Source organism: Mesoplodon bidens (genome assembly GCF_964165515.1).
Source record: "Mesoplodon bidens genome assembly, chromosome: 4".
Classification (NCBI taxonomy): Eukaryota; Metazoa; Chordata; class Mammalia; order Artiodactyla; family Ziphiidae; genus Mesoplodon; species Mesoplodon bidens.
This window is the reverse complement of record NC_138160.1, coordinates 6,705,461-6,726,127: the sequence shown is the minus strand read 5'-3', so window position 1 is coordinate 6,726,127 and position 20,667 is coordinate 6,705,461. Positions and strand designations below refer to the sequence as shown.

The following is a 20,667-nucleotide window of genomic DNA, read 5'->3' as shown; positions in this document are numbered from 1 at the left end:
ATCTAACAGCCCACTGCATCTACGAAGAGCCTGTGTTCCCATCAGACCTTTAATAAATGGGAAGGAGTTTTGTATTTTCCCGCATATATTTTCATTTTACAAGCCTTGCATTTCACACCATCTGCTGATGTGGGCACTTCTCATGCTGCCAGTCAGCTTAAATTTTATTTTTAGATGCCAGCTTTGGGCAGACCAGGAAAATTCTGCAGGCTAAATTTTCAGACGTTCTAAACAAAATGTCTCAACAATCTTTTAAGACCCCGTGAGAATGGATGGGGTCAGAAGCCGAAATCACTGAGAATCACTTGTGGTTCTTTCAAGAAAAGAGAAATGCAAACAGCTGCAAGTGGAAAGGGATTAAATAACTGATGCTTATGTAACTGAATCCTGCACACTAGTCCGGAGACTTGACTATAAACAGGCAATCATATGTGAAACACAGCACTAGGGGAAATTCTCAGCCCAGAGAGTGAAACCTGACAGCTAAATAAGCAGATTGCTGGGAAGACCCCAAAGGACGGAATGAAAATCCTTAAGCGTCTTTTCTCCTAAGAAGGTTCTTATCTTCCCTTGAGCCTTCCGTCAATTTGCGTTAATAAAGAGAGAGAGAGAGAGAGAGAGAGAGAAGCAGAGGTAGAAATGTGCAGAAACATTAAGAATCAACATTCCTTCAGCAGTATGCGCAGTCTTGTTTCACCAGCAGCTGTCTTTGTAAAACAGAGACCCAGCCAGGATACGAGATGTAAGAAGTGCTCACCGGTATACCCTGGGACATTTTTATTCTACTCTTTTGGAAGACTCTTTGGGGGAAATTTTTAGCAGGACCCTGCAAGCTGAAAAATGAATGGCATGTATGCCTGAATTTCCCAGTCAGTGACACATTGTTGAAAAATATTAACTGTGTTATATGAACTCTGCAGCATCTGCTCAAAATCCAGCAGAGGATGTTGAGACACATCCAGGGCACCACAGAAATAAGTGATGGGAAAAGGAGAAAAATCCTGAGTCTTACATCAGTAGTGGAGTTGTTGAGACCAATGAAATAAAAATTAACCTCATGTTCACTAGAGATGTGACACAAGTGAGGCCTCTTACAAGATTCACAGAATAGCAAGATGGAGGTCTATTTCTGAGAAAGGGTGGCTTTGGAAGTTGCATATTACAAATTTCTGAAAAATAACAAACTATGTTTAAGTGAATGGAGCAGCATTTTGTGGGGTGATAAATTATTATAGTTAGAGTGAAAATAAGATTTCTAGTTATTATTCTACAATGAGTCAATATGCCGAGTCTGATTTTGTAAATAAAGTTGTATTGGCTCACTGCCACGTCTATTTGCTTGCATGTTATTCATAGGTGTTTGCAGGCTACAGCGAGCAAAGTTGAGCAGTTGCCAATGAGACCAGATGGCTGGAAAATTCGAAAATATTTACTCTGTGGTCCTTCCCATAGAAAGACTGCGAACTCCTGTTCTAGAACATACACAGGCCTTTCTTTGTTGCTCATGGTCGTACTCGTAAATCCAACTGACCATCTCACAGTTGAGTGACAGGAGACACTTGGTATCACCTTAAATCACCTTCTAAGTTCTAAATGCAGAATCCAGGACTGCAGATGTCTTGACTATGGTAAATTGCTGGTGAAGAATTCTATTACAGAGGACACAATCACCACCCTTTTCTTTTTTTTTTGTGCGGTACACGGGCCTCTCACTGTTGTGGCCTCTCCCGTTGCGAAGCACAGGCTCCAGATGCGCAGGCTCAGCGGCCATGGCTCACGGGCCCAGCTGCTCCACGGCATGGCATGTGGGATCTTCCCAGACCGGGGCACGAACCCGTGTCCCCTGCATCGGCAGGCGGACTCTCAACAACTGCGCCACCAGGGAAGCCCGACCACCCTTTTTAAACTGCTATTAACCTGCATTTCTGTTTCTCAATGTTACTTACAGGTCTCCTAGTAGATATTAAGGTGCCTGAGATTTTGTTGTTTTACATCATGCTCATCTTGGAAGCACTTAGAAAAGGACTGGAATGCAGCAGTTACACAAAATACATCTCCTGGATAGATTGATGAACTTGCAATTGGCATTAATAAGTTCTCTAAATTTACAAGAAATAGATTTACTAAAATTATAATCTGATTAGTAAAAATACTACAATTTAATTAATTTGTAATACTACATTTATCTATTTATTTACTTATTTATTTATTTATTTTGCAGTACGCGGGCCTCTCACTGTTGTGGCCTCTCCCGTTGCGGGGCACAGGCTCCGGACGCGCAGGCTCAGCGGCCATGGCTCACGGGCCCAGCCGCTCCATGGCATGTGGGATCTTCTCGGACCGGGGCACGAACCCGTGTCCCCTGCATCAGCAGGTGGACTCTCAACCACTGCGCCACCAGGGAAGCCCTGTAATACTACAATTGTAACACTACAATTTAATTAAAGTTATTGTTATTAAAGAAATTAGTTTTGAAAGCTACCTCTTAAATCACTTCTCCTACTGCATAATGGTTTTCTACAGTTTTGGACATTTCACTGCTGATCTAATTGGTAGAGGGTTATACGGGTTCCCCTTAAGGTTTATATGATTCTTCCATTAACTGTTCTAAAATACCATCATGTAATATCTTTCTGGACGTTGAATGTTTTCACCCATTTAAATACTTCAGGAAGAAGTTCTCTGCTAACTTTAAAGGTTGATTATGTGTGTGTTACTGAAAAATAATAAAAAAGTAAGCCAGAGAGAGAGAGAGAGAGAGAGAAAATGCAGAAAGCCATAATCATAGCCATAATGGCTGCCATTTATTGAACACTTAACATAGGCCAAGCACTCACCAGGAATTATTGACACATGGTTTCTAATCCTCGGTCCAGTTCTGTCCTTGGCCCTCTTTACAGATAAGTAAACAGATGCTCAGAGAAGCTAAGTTACTTGCTAAAATTTGTACAACCAATTTATGTACAACTGGGATTTGAGCTCAAGTCTTTCTGGCTCCAAAATTAAAGCTCTTTCCGTTATGCATCATGCTGTCTTTGAAAAGGGGAAACATATCTTTTCGTTCTGGGGGACTCAGCAAAAGAATTTAACTGCTTTTGCTAGTGCAGCATACAAGTAAGCTTTCCTAGTAAGCTTGAGGTTCTTAAGATCAGATACGGTGAACAGAAGCATTCTATATATCTGGGAAACATCTGCATGCCTGGAGAGATCAACGAAAAAGTCCCTTCTACAAGGAGCATCCAGGTAGTACAGGAGTCAGAAAAGAGATCCAGTGAACTTGAGATGAGAGGTGCATGATGGCTGGGCTCCAAGACCCCAAACTTGGGCTCCTGGGACAAGTTCATGGGCCACGGAGGACTTTCTGTGGGGGACACCTGGCTCATTCTCAAGCACTGGACAGGTGATAACAGGAGGATACTCTAGACAGAGAATAAAACAGATGTAACAGCAATGACATGAGAGGAGGCAAAGCACAATCAGGTACCCGCAAGTGGCTCAGCCTCTGCAGAGCTGAGGCAGGTGGGAAGGGGTGGGGCGAGGCTGCGGGTGCTACAGGGCCTAGCGCACTATCCCAAGAGATCTGGGTTATTTGTTCTGCAGGGAACGAGAACCACTGAAGGATTATGAAGGCAGACTTGAGTTTTAGAATGATGCCTTGGAGAGCTGTGGGTCAGGCCCAGAGCCAAGCCAGCATCTCCTGCAGCACCCCCAGGAGTAAGTGATGCATCCAGGGCAGGGACAGTAGGATGAAAAGCTTAGGAAAGGGACTCTTGACTACTACTGAAGACAAACATTTACTGAGACCTGGAGCCAGAGATCATCAAAATGACTCTTACATTATATGCAACTCAAAAGGCCAGGAAGAAACGGAAATACGTTTCTACTTTGTGGATGTTATAAATATTAGATTTTAAAACATGTTAAATAAGAAATGAGAATCTTAAACTCATCCAAAAGATAAGCTCAAAACAGTTCTTAAGATTTTCCATAAGAATGCAACACCAGGGTAAAATTTCTACACACCTTCCTCGTCTTTTTATCCAAATCCAAAAAATTATTTAAATTCCTTATGAGATAGAGTTAAGGAAAGGAAAGGAAAGAACTGTGTAGTTTGTACACTGACTTTTACATTTTGTTTAGAAATGACAGTTTTTACTCTGAAAACTAGGTCGTGAAGACTTATTTATAAGAAAAAAACAGACCAAAACTCCTCAAAAGTCCAAAAAGCTGTTAGATGAGTAGTAAAGGTAAACCACAGTAGAGGGAAATATCCAGAATGGGTTTTGATACACAGAAGATCATGCAACAAAAAGAACTAAAAATGTGGGGAAATTGATTTGCCATGAAATATTGATGTTTACAGTCAGAAGATCCCAATTCCTAGAGTCATCTGAGAAGGTCCTCTAAGAGAGGTAATTAAAATGATAATCAAGTGAACCAACTACTAATGAACCAACGCTTCAGGATTTGCCAGGAGACGATAGGAATGACAGTGCATCCCACCTGCACAGGTGAGGTTCTTCAATTCACCACCTCCTAATCTCTGCTGGGATCCACCCACCTCTGTCTCAAAAACTGTCACCTCCAATCTCACAACCACCAAATGTGTCCACAGTGACTGGTCCACCCGAGAACCACTGTGTCTGGGACACAAGATTTCCAACCCATAATAAGAAGAGTTTGCTAAGACTCCAGATACTCTTTGGCAGGGAAAGACTAGAAGACCTTCCAAATGAAAGCCTAGCTCTGCCTACAGAACTTCCTTGGTGCTCAGTCAAGAGAAGCAGTCTTCGACCTGTTAAGAAACCTTAGGGACTTCCCTGATAATTCAGTGGGTAAGACTCCATGCTCTCAATGCAGGGGGCCTGGATTCGATCCCAGGTCGGGGAATTGGATCCCCACAGGCATGCCACAACTAAAGAGTCTGCATGCTGCAACGAAGATCCCGAGTGTTGCAACGAAGACACGATGGAGCCAAAATAAATAATAAATAATTAAGTATTTTTTTAAAAGACCACTTCAGAAGAAACCTTAAACAGGAAGTCTAGATCACAGTATAACCTGTAGCTTAAAGCACTAAGTACTTCCTTGACCAAACTTCCAGAGGTATGTGTAAGGCAGTTTACTTCAGATTAACGCCCTCAGTGTCTTCAGGATTTTGAAAATGTCTTTATTTCTCCATTAATAGGAACCCAAATCAGTGACCTTCTCTGCCTCATTAACTAGCTAAAATATGATGATCTCTATGGGTCCAGTGACCAAGCACACAGGGGTTGCTGGACTCAACCATCCAGCCTACTGTTCCTATGGATCATGTTAATATCCCTGGAGCCAGTTCAGTTTCATCTCATTTTTCTGTCAGTGATGAGTAATCCCAATCTTGAACTTCCCTTTGTATATCCAGTTTCCTAATTCTTCAATCATCTTTGTATCTTTCCTCTGATTCCTCTATAATATGGTAAGCTTGATTTAAAACTTATTTAAAGTTCATGTGAGGATCTGACTTATCTTGAAGAAAACAAAAGGATAAAATAAAAGTTTGAGGACGTCGGAGCTGTTTTCACTCTTCCCGATTCTCTTTAAAGGGCACCACTACTTGACCCAGCAGTCATGCTCAGAGACAGTGTAAAGAGAAAGGACTACTCACTGTCCCCCTCGCTGGGTGCTGTCCAAGGCACACGGATGCTTACAATGCTGCTACACCCGGTCATGCATGTGTGTGCCTATTCATTCCATCCCTCATGTGTCTATTCATGCAGGCATCCATTTAACATTATGTACCCCCGGTGCTGGGACAAATAAAAATATTTAAAAGCTCTGGTTCCTGCCACAAGTCTCAAAAGCTCATCTCAAGGCCCAGGGAACGTGTGACAGAAGGACATACAGACAAATAAGCATCATGAAATACGATGTGAGGATTCCTGTAGAAAGTCATAATAATAACACAGAGCAGGAGAGGATGGGACCATGGGGAAAGTTCCCACCACCTCAGCCTTCATCTCCAGATCAGTGATTCCCCACTGGTCGGTGAGAAGCTGAGGACACGGGTCCCTTCACCACCTCAACTCTACTTCTGGTCTACTTGGGTCTCTCTCCTGGCAGAACAGGTCAAAGGACGAAAGGAGAGCAGGATTAGAATAGAAGGCTCGGTAGCATCATGAGTGTTTTAAACAACACTGAGACTCAGACCTGCTAAACTTTTAGTAAACCAGACAAACCAATTATTGGAACCATGTCCCCCCACCCCACGTGAATTCACAGGTCGAGGCTCTAACTCCCAGTGTGACTGCACTGAGAGTGCCGAGGGAATTCAGATTAAATGGAGACCTAAGAGTGGAGCCCTGATCTGGTCTGATTTTAGTGTCCTTATAAGAAAAGACAACAGAGCTTGCTCCCTCCCTGTTCCTCTCCCTTTCTCTCTCTGTCTGCCTCTCCCTCTTTCTCTTTCCCTCTTCCTCTCTCCCTGCTATGTGAGAGCACAGTGAGAAGGTAGCTATCTGCCAGTCAGGAAGAGAGCCATCACTAGAACCCATTCTGGTACCCTAATCTCAGACTGCCAACATCCAGAACTGTGAGAAAATAAACTTCTGTTGTTTAAGCCACCCAGTCTATGCCATTTCGTTATGACATAGAAGGTGAATTTTTAAGAAACTAAAGAAAAGGTTAAAAACTAAATATTTCCTGTTTGACCCACAAAGGTTACAATTCTTCTTCTTATCCTAAAAATTATCCAGAACACCAAAGAGCACAGGAAATGCATACATAATTTATATTTTTGACAAAATTAGAAGATCAGTAGAAACTCCAGACTCCAAAGTGGGTGTGAGGGCTACTAAATGTAAGCAGGACCCAGAGGTGGGAAACCAAGAAAAGACACTCTAAGAGAACCCCCATAAAGGAGTCTGTAGATTCAGAAAGGAAGCAGAGATGTACCTCAAGGTGAGGGTCCTGTAAAAGCCAGGTCCCTGTTTTGCAATTGTAGGAATATTGTGGGGAGCCCTCTTGGATTCAGGATGTTCAGGAGGCTAGGCTCCAGAAGGAATGGCATCCCTAGGTGTATGGCCGGAAGCAGTCCCACTCTGAGGCAGGAAATTCTGTCAGTTAGCATCTCCAGTGGCTATAAGAACACAATGACTTGAATGTCAATTAACACAGTGATTCACCCCCACAAGTGCTCAGAGAGTTCTAGTGCTAATGATGAGAATGACTGTCAGTAGCAGTAGTAGTATGTAGTTCATATTAAAAGGGCACTCTGAAAAATAGTAGAGTAAATGCAAAGTAATAATAAAACATCAAATTTCAGTAAAGTTGCTGGACTTCAAAAATAAAGAAGTCCATTGGGCAACCAGGCAGAAAGATCAATTTTGTTGTAAGAGAAAAAAGAAATTCAGGCTGGCCTTAGATTACTAAACAATGGCCTTAATAAATTCTAAAAAGTAGAAATAACATAGACAGTTCTCTAATCTTAATGCAAAAAAGGCTAAAATTAATAACAAAAACAGAAGAGAAAAATCCATAATCATCAAAACAACAGCAAAAGTTTTTCTTGTGTAACAAAAGAAATTCAAACCAAATCAGCAAAATATCTAGAAAATAATGATGATGAGCACATATAAAGCATAGAGCTAAAGCTGGCTCCAGAGGAAAATGCATAGCCTTCAGTACTTACATAAATATGAGAGAAAAATAAATTGATTAAGCATCTAACACAAGAAGTTCAAAACCAAAACAAAACCAAAGAAAATTAATGTAAGGAATTAACAAAGAAAAAACTGAAATTAAAAAAAAAACAGAAATTCAATAAAAATAATAAATATATTCAAAACTCATTCCTTGGAGAAATAAATTTTAAAAAGTACTAGATGACTCAGGAGTTAATAGAGAAAGGACAACGAGGGAAAAGTAAACATCAGAACAGAAGTAATTGAAACCATGAAAAGAGATCACTCTACTCTATAAAATACAGTTGCAACCTTCAATGAAAGAGACTGTATTTATAAGAGTATATCTTTGAGAAAAACACCCCAGAAAAGAAAGTAAATCTAAACAGAAGAATCTGCACAGAAAAAAAGGGGATGATCTTTAATCTAAATAAACATTTGAGATGGAAGATGGTCACCCATGAGTGAAGCACTCAGAATCATCCCTGGCCCATGGCCAGTGCTGCCTGTGTTTGCTCTTATTATTGTCAAAACAGATCCAAACCCCCTCATAATTTATTAGTCAAAAGAATCAAGCAGAAAATTAGATAAAAACACAACATGACCTACTGAGCTAATTCCAGATTCAAGAATCGTTCAATATTATAAAAGGGAATAAATCATACAGTCTTGCCCACGGGTGATTCTTTTTAGAAACTCTTTTGATAAAGTTCAAGATCAATCTTTAAAGAAAAGAAAAAGAAAAAGAAAAAAGAAAATGTCTGTAAGTAGGAATACATGGTTACTTCCTTCAAATTATAACATTTATTTAACTTAACCCCAAAGCCAGCATGTTGTTTAAAGGACAAACGTCAACCCTACTAAATAAAAAAACAGACAAGTGTGTCCACTATCACCATGTTACTGTCAACTTTTTTCTAGAGGTACTAGGCAAAGCAATTGGAAAGAAAAGGGGGCTATAAAAATCAGAAAGTAAAGATTTACTTGAAAATGATATGATTATATACCTCGAAATCCTAAAAGGGTCAAATGCAAAACTACTACGAACAATGAGAAAATTTAGAGTGGTTGGAAGAAGTATATTCACTGAAAACCTTTTGAAACCTTTATCTCAACTTTTTTTTTTAAAGTGACCCCATCACCTATTTTTAAAAATGGAGCAAAAAGCCAATGGCAGATGTTTAGTTCTCCTGTCTGCAACCGTTCCTCAGGAATCCTTGATGATTGCCTTATGGATGAGAGTTTTGTTTAAGCAAGAGTGGAATTCCCATATGTTTCCTCACTCTAAATTCTTCTAGTTTTGCTTTATTTTCCTATGTGTTACCATAAATATCTTCCAAGGAGGTATCTTCGTATGTTGCACACCATAGAGCTTAGTAATACCTGAGTAGTCAAGTGAAGGGGAGCCCCACGGACTCTCTGGTCTTGGAGAATACATGGAGGGTCTGTAGCAAGCCATGCAGGAGAGGAGTGGGACTGCTGTCCATCTGTGGAGGTTGGTATTGGTAGCGGGTTGAATACAATCCCCCAAGTTAGGTCCACTAGGAAGCTCAGAATACTACCTTTTTTTTTTTTTGGCATAAGGGTCTTTGCAGATGTAATTAAATTAAGGATGTTGCTTTAAGATCATCAGAGTGTGCCCTAAAGACAATGGCCAGTGTCCCTATAAGAAGGTGACAAGATGCACAGACACGAAGAGAAGGCCTCGTAAAGATGGAGGAAGAGATGGGAGTTTTGAAGCCCCAAAAGCCAAGGTACACCGAGGATTTCTGGCAACCACCAGAAGCTAGGAAAGAGGTATGAAAACCTTCTCCCTCAGAGCCTCCAGGGGACCCAACTCTGCCACAGCTTGGTTTTGATTTTTGTGAAATGATGAACTCCAGAATTTAGCAATTGCTGTTGTTTAAAGCACCCAAGTTTGTGGTGATTTTCTCAGCAGCATTAGGAAACCAATACAGTATCTCAGCTGAGGGGGTGGAAGGAGTGATGCAAAGAGACGGAGATGTATACATGCAGGTGGCCAGGACCACAAAGCTGAGGTGCAGGATGGTCTGACCCAATGTATCACGGTACCATTGGCTGGTCCAAATGAGCAATGCCCAAGGTTGGCTGGGGAACAGGAGTGGGCTTCTCCAGGGAACAAACACTCCAGGGAAAGAGCTCAAGATGTCCAACTGGCAAGTGATCCTAGAAACACCTCCTTCTCACTCGTGACAAGGGGTGAGCCATCTCTTGGGTCTCCAAAAGCTGGTATCTTACTAACCTACAGAAGCACAGGTCCCCAGGTATTGGCTGGACTTCCGAACTTCACTCATCAGTGTAGTGTGGGCTTCTAGCATCTCACCAAGATGAATCTCACTGCCTTGAGTCCCCAGAGGACATTCCACAGGATGGTCAACCAGTCCAGACCTGGGCTCTGAGGGTCTTACGTATGTATGATGCAACTTTTGGCCCTACTCAGTTCCATAGGTCATTTGGACTTTGATTATTAACGTATATCCTCAAAGCATTTTCATGTTCCATTTACCTCAGCTTCTATAAAAGTCATTTAGACTTAGCAAAATATGTTACCGCCGCTGCTTCTGTCTACTGTTTACTGAGGACTAAGGACGAGGCCAGCCTGACAACAGGTTCTTCCTATACACCAGGTCATCTAATCAGCACCAAGGCCAGCAATGTTCTAGGGAGGTTGGTGTTACTGCTGCCATTTTAGAGATGAGAAAACTGAGTAAACTAAAGACTTAGGCCAAGTTTACGCGATGCTGCAGTCTGGTTCTCCAGGAAGCACATATGAAACAGAGCTGGGTGTTTAGTAGGGAGTGCCCTTCGGATCAATGCCCAAGCAGAGGGAAGGACTCGGGACTTGGCAGAGGGAGAAGTTGGGCTGGGATGCAGGCCTGACAACTTCAGACAGACTCACAGAAGCTGTGGCGCTGAAATGGCCAATCAGAATTGTCTTGCATTGGGCCCCCCACCTCGATCAGTCATGGATGTGGGCCGCCCTTGGAAAGGTATGACCTTGGGCTGGCAGCTCTGTGCAGCTGAGGCAGCCTGGAAGGGACTAAGGGTGGAAAGCCAGCTGTTACCAACAGCCTGAACAGCTGGACAATCAGTCTTTCTTTGAGGGGGCTCCGGGTGGTCCACCTTCATGTTCACGATGCACAGCTATAAAGTGGGAGAAACTGAATCCAAGCCCAGATTCTATCTGAGACCAAAGTGCTTGCTGTGTCCACCATCTCATACTCTCTGACATGCCAAGACACTCATGAGCTGCTGAGAAGGACAGCAAACATGATGAACCCAGAGTCTGCCAGCAGGAACTCACATCTCTCAGGGAAGGCAAATTTGATGTACATCATTCTCAGAGAGGGCACTGTGATTATTGCTGCAAAAATGGATAGAAAGTACGTCCCCTCCCTTAGCCTGTCCAGGCCATTGCATTCCACAAACAAAATAAGGATGTTGTAATTCTATCACTATGTAGTTATTGTTATCAACACTTGATGTTTACTAACTGATGCATTAACTGTGCACCTGGCCCAGTTAAGTCCTTTTCATTTATCATCTCATCTAATCATCTCTACTGTCCTAGGAAGGAGGCATTATTATTATTATTTCCACTTTACAGGTAACTAGGAGCATCCCCAGCTCTGTCTGTCCTTAGAATGTCTCCTAGTGAGTATCTGTACATCCTCTCTCCATTGCACCAATGGAGTTTCATTGGGTTTCTCTCTACTCTTTAAAGAGATACCTTAGAACCAGAGCAAAGTTCTCGCTAAAGTCAAGCTGCAGACATATTACTCTCTCAAGTTCACACAACTTAGCAGATTCATCATTTGACCTGCAAGTACCTAGAAGGAGTCTGTCTCATGTGACTCCCTATAGGGGTTGCTGACTTTCTTATTGTCCACTAAGGGTTTTAAAAAGAATCATTACTAGCACAACACTGTAAAGCAATTATACTCCAATAAAGATGTTAAAAAATATAAAGTGGCCTGTTTGCTTCAAAACATAATTAAAAAATAAAAAGCATCATGGATGGCTTAATAAATGACTAGAAATCAGTATCTTTCACAAACTATCCTCATAAACATTTGGAAAGGACAGAGCCTCAGATCTTTGTATATACTGTAACAAAAATGCATGGATTGGTGAAAGTACTAGGAAAACCACCTGTCAAGATGTCAGCCAGTGGAACATGCCATTCAGCTGACATTTAATCAATCTGTAATGATGTAAGTCATCTGACATGAATCCACTGCTTTGAATGAACAGAAAGTACAGAATTCAGATGACAGGTTCAAGAAGAGGACAGAGATAGCTGTTGGGTGATCGATGGCATTTTTCATTTTTAGAGAAATCCTTCTTTTCATGCTCCTTTGATCAAATCTCCAAGACAAAACTCATAGTCTGATAGGGCTTCCCTTTTCCTCTGTTCCTTCTATCTCCTACCCAAAACAGGTTCACAAATGTTGGAAAATAAACCTAGGTCTCATTCCATCATCAGAGTCAAATAGTTAACTACCAACATGAAGCTTCTCTGTCTCAGACACTTTTTTTTATTGAAGTATAGTTGATTTACAATGTTGGGTTAGTTTCAGGTATTCAGCAAATTGATTCAGTTTTATGTATATGAATATACATATATCTATTCTTTTTCAGATTATTTTTCATTATAGGATTATTGCAAGATATTGAATATGGTTCCCTATGCTATACAGTAGGTATATTATCAGTTATCAGTTATCTATTTTACATATAGGAGTGTGTTTCTGTTAATCCCAAACTCCTAATGTATCCCTCCCTCTCCTCCTTTCCCCTTTGATAACCATAAGTTTATTTTCCATGTCTGTGGGTCTATTTCTGTTTTGTAAATAAGTTCACTTGTATTGTTTTTTCAGATTCCACATACATGGAGACATCGTATGATATTTGTCTTTCTCTGACTTCATTCAGTATGATAATCTCTGGGTCCTTCCATGTTGCTGCAAATGGTATTATTTCATTCTTTTTTATGGCTGAGTAATATGCCATTATATATACACAACATCTGCTTTACCCATTCATCTGTCGATGGACATTTAGGTTGCTTCCATGTCCTGGCTATTGTAAGTAGTGCTGCTATGAACATTGGGGTGCATGTATCTTTTTGAATTATAGTTTTCTCTGGATATATGCCCAGGAGTGGGACTGCAGGATCATATGGTAGTTTTATTTTTAGTTTTTTAAGGAACCTCCATACTGTTCTCCATAGTGACTGCACCAATTTACATTCCCACTAAGAGTGTAGGAGGGTTCCCTCAAATATTCTTAAAATTGCCAGAGCATTTTTAAATGATTTGGCATCCTGCAGTGAAGTGCTAATTTTCGTTTTGTTGTTCACTTGCCCTACCAAACTCTCTCTGATGCCATGATGGTGCGAAGTTCCTGTCATTTAGAAGAGAATGAGGTTTATCTGTCCTGCTGGGGGAAGGGTAAGGAAGGCAAAAGGAGAACTGTGAAGTGCATTTCGATTTGCTTTAGGACACAGTCACATTAGGTACTTCCTGTTTTTAACCTCTTCTCTATGCTTACCCCACTCCTTCCAAATTATAATGTCTTTAGAACAGATAAATGATACCTTGTTCAAATAGGATACAGATCATAATCAATAGCTGGATACTACACAGAGTGAACAGTGATACAGTCTCTTTTCCCCTCTTTGGAAAATATTAATATCCTGAGCTTCTCTAAAGAAAAAACCGCAGGAACAGAGATCCAAATTCCTAACAATTCGTCTCTTCCACAGCCAGAAACTGGGCAGCTGGTAACGTGCTGTTTCTCCTTTGAGCTTCTCAGATTAGATCCTAAATGCAATTTAATTCCAGACTCCAATATACAGTTCCCGAATTATACTGAAAAAGAATCAGTTATGTAACAAATCTGCGTTACTACGATTGCACACTTGCTATAGATGACAGGCTATATTTTCTATTTTAAGTCCAAATTAAAATTGTTCAAATTGTATCACAACTTAAATATATTAAAGTATCCACTGCATAAAGGAATCCTATAAAATTTTCTGAAATATGAGTAATCCTGTTAGAAAATCAATATGCACTGTTTGGCTTATCTTCTTTAATAAATATGGATTCTCATATAACCTGCTTGTGAAAGAAATCTATATTCAAATTCCTCTCTCTCTCACGGGAAAATAAAACATACAGAAAATGAAAATTCAGACCTTCCTTGCTAGGAATACCAAGGAAATAAACACATTTAAAAAGTAAGTAAATTTCAAATACAAAATGCAAATGTAATATGTGAATAGGAATATTTGGAAATTCCTTGAGGATGGTTCAGTACCCTGCTGACAGTGTAGCTGACCTACAAAGTTTAGCAAATGAAGAACAGACAAGGTGCATATTTAAAATGGAGTAAGTGCTACACAAACACAGGCTGCAGGATGGACTGGGCTCCTGACTGATGGACCAGATGCCCCAGTCTGGGAGGCAAGACACCTACCCAGATCCCTAACCTTGTCTAATGGCTGCATAACTGCCACCCTTCCTCCCAGGGCCCAAGCAGGAGGCAGGCACCATGGCATGAGGTGGGAAGTTTCATCATGCTTTCCTAGCCTCAGTCTCCCTCTGCCGTGATATAATCATAGGCAAAAAGACTCCTTGCTGCTTTGGTGGAACTTTCCGTCAAATGCATGCTATCCTACTGATACAGGCAAAATTCTTATTTTCTTGTTAACCATAAATTGTTAAGGGCTTTGCTACCTCTGATAAATTTATGATAGGCAAACAAAGTATCCTTCTTACATAGACAGTGCAAAATTGCTCTTCTTTAAGTTTCCTAATATCAAAATAATTTATTCCCTTGGTTATTAAGGATTCCAGATTCCCCAGAATCATCTCAGATTCCAGAAAAACTTTTCTTTGAAATCCAGTTAGGAAACAAAGACAGAAAAGGGTTAGAAGAAAAGGTGCCAAGACCGGTACAAAGGGAATCACACAAAGTAACTGAGAAGAATCTCTTCCTCTTCCACAAATAAAGTCCGTTCACAATGTGTTCGCTGTCTTCCTCTTCCAGGCCCATCCTTTACCCCTTCTCTTCTTGTCCTTTTCCTTCCCTCCTGAATAACTGAGTGCCCAGCCCGCAGGTGAGGCAGAGAAGAAGCGTCTGAACCAACAGGGGACAGGGGAAGCGAAACTCACCCAAGATGACAAAGCTGGGCTGGGTGTGTGGAGTTCCTACACTGGGCAAAGTCAAGTACAGAGCCTGAGCTGTGGGAGGGGACACCCTTACATGGACTGGGTGTCAGAGCCCCAGCTGCGGGAAGGGACACCCTCTCGTGGACTGGGTGTCAGAGACCCAGCTGGGGGAGGGGACACCCTCTCGTGGACTGGATGTCAGAGACCCAGCTGGGGGAACGGGACATGGTGGGGAGGGAAGGAAACTGTCTCAAGTGAGAGGGCAGGGGGACGGGCTGACAGTTGCAACAGGAGACTGGTTACATGCAGGGTTTCATCAAATAAATAAATATATTTAGGACCATGAGAGCTAAATATTTTTCACTGTTGGTCAAGGGAGCCACAATGGAAAGAGAGAAAACTGGCATGAAGCTTATGCTGGAATGGAAATGGAAATATCGGTGTGAAGTCATGCTGTTTAAGATGTAGGCAGATATAAAAATAAATGGAGGACTGACATCCCAATGGCAACGGAAAGGCCTGAAGCCCAGATCTTGCCACTAAATGTCATTCTTCACCCAAAAGAACTAGGGCTCCTTGGAGAGATGGCTGATTTTAGGGTTAGGTCAGCGAGGGCACAAGAGGAACCCAAAATAGCTTGTGCCAGAAATTGAGGAAATGCTCAAAGAATCACAGGGACAAGTCAAAGGTAAGCTTGGAGAGGCACCCGCTGGACAAATCTGAGACCCTATGGACATCAAAATAAACAGTGACAGCAGTGGTTTATAATCTACTGAACATCAGACCATGTAGATACAAACAAGCAAATAAATATATTAAAAGTTTGATGAGAAACAGAATATTTGCATAGTTTCAAAGCACCTCTCCACAAAATATGTACTAATGACAAAGAGGAAAATAGTAATTTCAAGGTGGAAAAGGCTGTTGGACAGCACCCTGATAGTAATGACCACTAACAATAATGGGACAAAGTAGACGTACACGCCCCTGATAGAACGTGATGAGGACACACCATCCCTTCTGAGATTCCTGCCAAAATGCATAACTTCAATCTATTCATGAGGAAACACTGGACCCCCCACGTTAAAGGGCATCTTAGAAAATAACTGGCCTGCAACCTTCAAAAGCGTTAATAAAAGCCAAAGGAACTGTTCCATCCAGAAGGAGACCAAAGAGACTTAAGAACACAGTGCAATGCATGGGCCCTTGTTCTATAACGGACATTACTGGGAAAGCTGGAGGAACCGGAATGTCAGGAGTTAAACAATGCACATTTCCAGTTTTGATAGCTGCATTATGGTTATGTAGGAGCATGGTATTGTAGGAAGTCCACACCAAAGCAGCTGGAGGCAACGGAGCATCACATCTGGGGGCAACCTATCTTTGAAAGGCTTAGGGGAAAATATTATCCATACTGGACTTGCAATGTACTGGTAAGTCTATAAAAAATGTATTAGGGGCTTCCCTGGTGGCACAGTGTTTGAGAGTCTGCCTGCTAATGCAGGGGACACAGGTTCGAGCCCTGGTCTGGGAGGATCCCACATGCCGCGGAGCAACTGGGCCCGTGAGCCACGACTACTGAGCCTGCACGTCTGGAGCCTGTGCTCCGCAACGGGAGAGGCCGCGACAGTGAGAGGCCCGTGCACCGCGATGAAGAGTGGCCCCCGCTTGCCACAACTAGAGAAAGCCCTCGCACAGAAACGAAGACCCGGCACAGCCAAAAATAAATAAATTAATTAATAAACTCCTACCCCCAACATCTAAAAAAAAAATGTATTAGGAATTATACTTTGTGTTTATATGTGCTGGGAGACATCACCCACAATTTTCAGGTATTAAATAAATTTCCTCAAGTAGATGATAGGTCATAGACTGAGAATGAATTCTACCTCAAGACAAATACTGGTGAAATTAATTTCCTGAGCACAAGATGGGATGGGAATAAGGTTTCCTATTAAGTCAATATTTTGGTAAACAGATAAGTTACTACATGCTATCAATGGATTGACAATGATCAGAAAATAAAAGGAAACAAAAATGATTAGTATGGACCCATGTTAAATAAAATGCACTCTTGCTTTGGGGGTTTAGAAGGCGGGGTGATACTGATTATTGATGGGCAGCTCATTCTTTATATCAGAGCAATATTCTTTATTTCAAATAGTTTTGCTTTAAACAATTACTCCAGAGCAATATAACTACCTAATCTGTAGCATTCTGTCTTTTATACACTTTTCATAAAAAGAATCCCATAAAATGTTTTCCTCACATCACAAGCCAGTATTATTTTGAGTTTATATTTCCAGCACTGGCCAAAGGTACTTAAAGCTCTTCTAGTTCATTACTTTGATGTTTACCTATGAACCTTCCATTTTAAAGCTGTTGGCAGATTTTGCCTTTCCCAGTTCTTGAAATCCCTGTGAAATTACTTCTGAAGGGATGGAAACTTGACCTTATATTCTTCTGTTCCTTTCAACGTTATTCTTATGGAATAAAGAATGTTTATTCTTTTGCTATTCTAGAATTATCCTATCGTTACCCTATCTCTGCCTGTCCACTGATAAGAAGTATTTTTCTTCGTTGGTTTTGGAAATTGAGCAAATAAAAATTTAAGATTACATTCTTTCCACTTTTTTTTAAAACCAATACAAGAAAATAACAGTGCTAAAAAAAAAAAACCTCAGTATAGTACTTGATATCTAAAATATGCCCTGTTCTTTGTAAATCACTTATTTTTTTCCTTTTTTTTTAACCCCATTTGATCTTTACAGGCAGGTATCATAATCCTCATTTCCCAGATGTTTTTTCTATTGCATCTGCACCAGCAGACACTTTCTTTATTCATGAAGGGGCAGAAAAGATAGGTACAAAATGTTCAAGGTATGTGCTCCACGGTAACCCACAACCAGCAAGATGCCATGGGCAGTGAAATATGTATGAGTGCCCTGTTGCCTGTGTGACCAGGACTTTCCTGTAGTGATTTCCATAGTGTAAATTGGCAGAGCAAGTTATTATTGTTACATAATATTCTTACATAAATTATTATGTATTCATTCCTATGAAAAACATACCCTTCACCCTGACCTGAATGTGACTACCTAAGGTTGAGCTTAATGGCCCCACTAAAGGGAGGGTGGAAGAATGGAACTTATGGGAGAAAGGAGAAATGTCCCATGAATATCCTCATGGGAAGCTGTGAAATGTAGAAAAAGCAAGTAAAAGCTGGGGCAGAACTCGTGTAAAAAGGAACACTTCTTCCACCTCATCCTGGGCACAGCTGGATTGTTTCATCTTTTAATAAAACACCCACCTTCTCTCTTTCATTTGATTAGTTACTGACCAGCCACCATGTGTGTCTCTGGCGATGCAGGTTACTGATGACTACTCTGCTCCGTCACGGAAAGACATGGTTCCCTCCACTTCCTGGAGGGGATGCTTCTTAGTAACGTCCAAACAAGTCAGCGGGAAATGGGCACCACTGTGCCAGATCAGGAGCTTTACCCTCACTCAGTGCCCACAGAGGACATTTCACAAGTGCTCAGGCTATGCTTAATGAATGTTTGTTATGAGCACTCAGAGACGAGTATTGAGAAAAGGGGTCCCTAGAATGCTTTCCAACTAAGAGCAATTACTACAGACCCAAGAGTAAGCCTCCATTTCCATCTCAAGGTTCCAAATAAAACATTCTTTCACGTGAAGGACAAACTGGTTTTTGAGACCCACAGGGCTCAAGTGACCCACGTCTAAAATCCTTTTCAACGACAGTGGCGTTCATAACTACTCCTCTCAGCCCTGCTGCATTCTGCACACTGGCTGCATTTGTTACATTTGATTCCAACCCAGAAAAATAAAGCATACTTTTTACAGGTGAAAAAGAGACTGTTAAGAATAAGTGCAGACCACTGCCCCTCACGTCTACGGATGTAGTAACAGGAAATTAAATGGCTTTTTAAGTGTTTTTAACTAATTAAATAGGAAGGCTTCGTTGGAATGCCACTTAGCAGTAAAGCTAAATTTGCTGTTGAAGCATTTTAAAGAACTATTTTTTATGTCCTTGGACTTGCCAGAGGATTAAGAAATAGAGAGCTCTTCTGTCCTCTGTAAAGACAGGGTTTTGGAAATCTCTCAGGGAGAGATGGGGGAGAATTATGAATTTAATTATATAAGTTGTTTCACTCTAACTCTTAAAAATAAGAGTACTAAATTACAATGTATAATAACAGCTTTTAACCATCAATCAGCAAAATGGAAGTGCCGTTTCCAATTCTCACTGTTGCTAATGGCTAAGTGGCTGCTGATTCCACTGCAGAGAGTGGGGAGTGGCTGGCTACCCATTAGCGACACTCAGGGTCAACATCAGAGAGCAGACTTGGAGCACCTGCCAGGTACCAGCCAACAGTCACACCTTGAGCAGGTGTGGTCACCCTGCAGAGGTGGAGGTGCACCTACCTGCCAGACCAGGTGCTCCTTGGCCCCCGGCATTGCAGACAGGCAGACGCTCAGCACGACGGTGTGGGAGGAGGAGGTGAGGACACTGGCGATGATGGCGTCTCTCATGTTGAAGGGCAGCATGGTGTACACCACGAAGATGATGAAGAGGAAGAATGACACCTACAGGTGGGGAAGAAGCACAGGGAGAGTCACAGGGAATGCCTGCTCCCAAATGCTCCCCCTCTCCTTCCCATTAAAGGCCGCACAGATCCCCAGGAACCGCAGCCATTCAAGAAATAATATTATGACAAAAAGAGGGCACGTTCAAACAAATCCACTGCGTTACAAAAAAGGACTAACTATTGTGATGGAGGGGAAAAAAAGGTTCTTTTTCAAAATTTGGGGATTTTCAGTTTCGGTATCCAAGCCATTGCAGACATTAGGTGAATCTGAGCACTTCATGGGTATGGATGCAAAGCTGGTCTTAAACTCTCAGAGTTTTGTATCTGTGCTTTAGAACGCACATCTGGATTCTTTAAGTTTTCTGTCAAACTGTTTTGGGAAACTCAGGGAGAATGGATGGCTGCCACCTGCGGGGAGTTGGTAGAAGCAGATGCAACGAGCAGGGGCATGGAATTAACAAAATAAAGCAGCTTAGAGTTGATTCCCCTGCAGTGAAAACAGTTTGACAGTTCCCCAAAGGTTAAACATACAATTACTATGTGATCCTAAATATATACTCTAGATAATTGAAAACAAGTACTCAAACAAATACATGTACACACATGTTCATGACAGCATTATTCACAATATTCAAAAGGTGGAATCAACACAAATGTCCATCCATGGATGAATGGATAAACAGCATGTGGTCCATCCATACAATGGAATACTATTCAACCCTGAAAAGGAAGGGAATACTGATCCAGGCTACCATGTGGGTGAACCTCAAAAACATTACGCTAAGTGAACACAGCTATGGCAAAAGACCCCATATTGTATGATCCCATTAATATGAAATATCCATAATAAGTAAATTTATGGAGACAGAAAGCAGACTGGTGGTTTTTAGGGCCTGGGGCAAGGAGGAATGGGAAGTAACTGCTCAATAGGGAAAGAGTTTCCTTTGGGGTGATGAGAATGTTCCAGAACTAGATGAAGCTGGATATGGCACACACTGTGAATATACTAAAAACCACTGAATTCTTCCCTCTAAAGTGGCTAATCTATGTTATGTGAATGTCACCTCAATAAAAGAAATCATTTTGAAACAGGTTAGAGAAAAGTTCAGAATGGAACAGAAAATGGTTCAGTAGGTAATAAAACAGGCCATTGTCATTATAAAAGCAGAACATCAAAAGGGATAATAAGGTGAT

At 41.3% G+C, this 20,667-nt stretch overlaps 1 protein-coding gene across 2 annotated transcripts in view; it reads right to left on the bottom strand.

Moving 5' to 3' along the window:
- Nucleotides 1–20,667, bottom strand: part of ADCY2 (adenylate cyclase 2) — a 441,039-nt gene that overhangs the window by 313,602 nt on the left and 106,770 nt on the right. For both annotated transcript variants that reach the window (XM_081233724.1, XM_081233725.1), the window contains exon 3: nucleotides 19,310–19,471. In XM_081233724.1, the coding sequence (XP_081089850.1) occupies nucleotides 19,310–19,471 (162 nt within the window). The remainder of the gene's footprint in view (nucleotides 1–19,309; nucleotides 19,472–20,667) is intronic.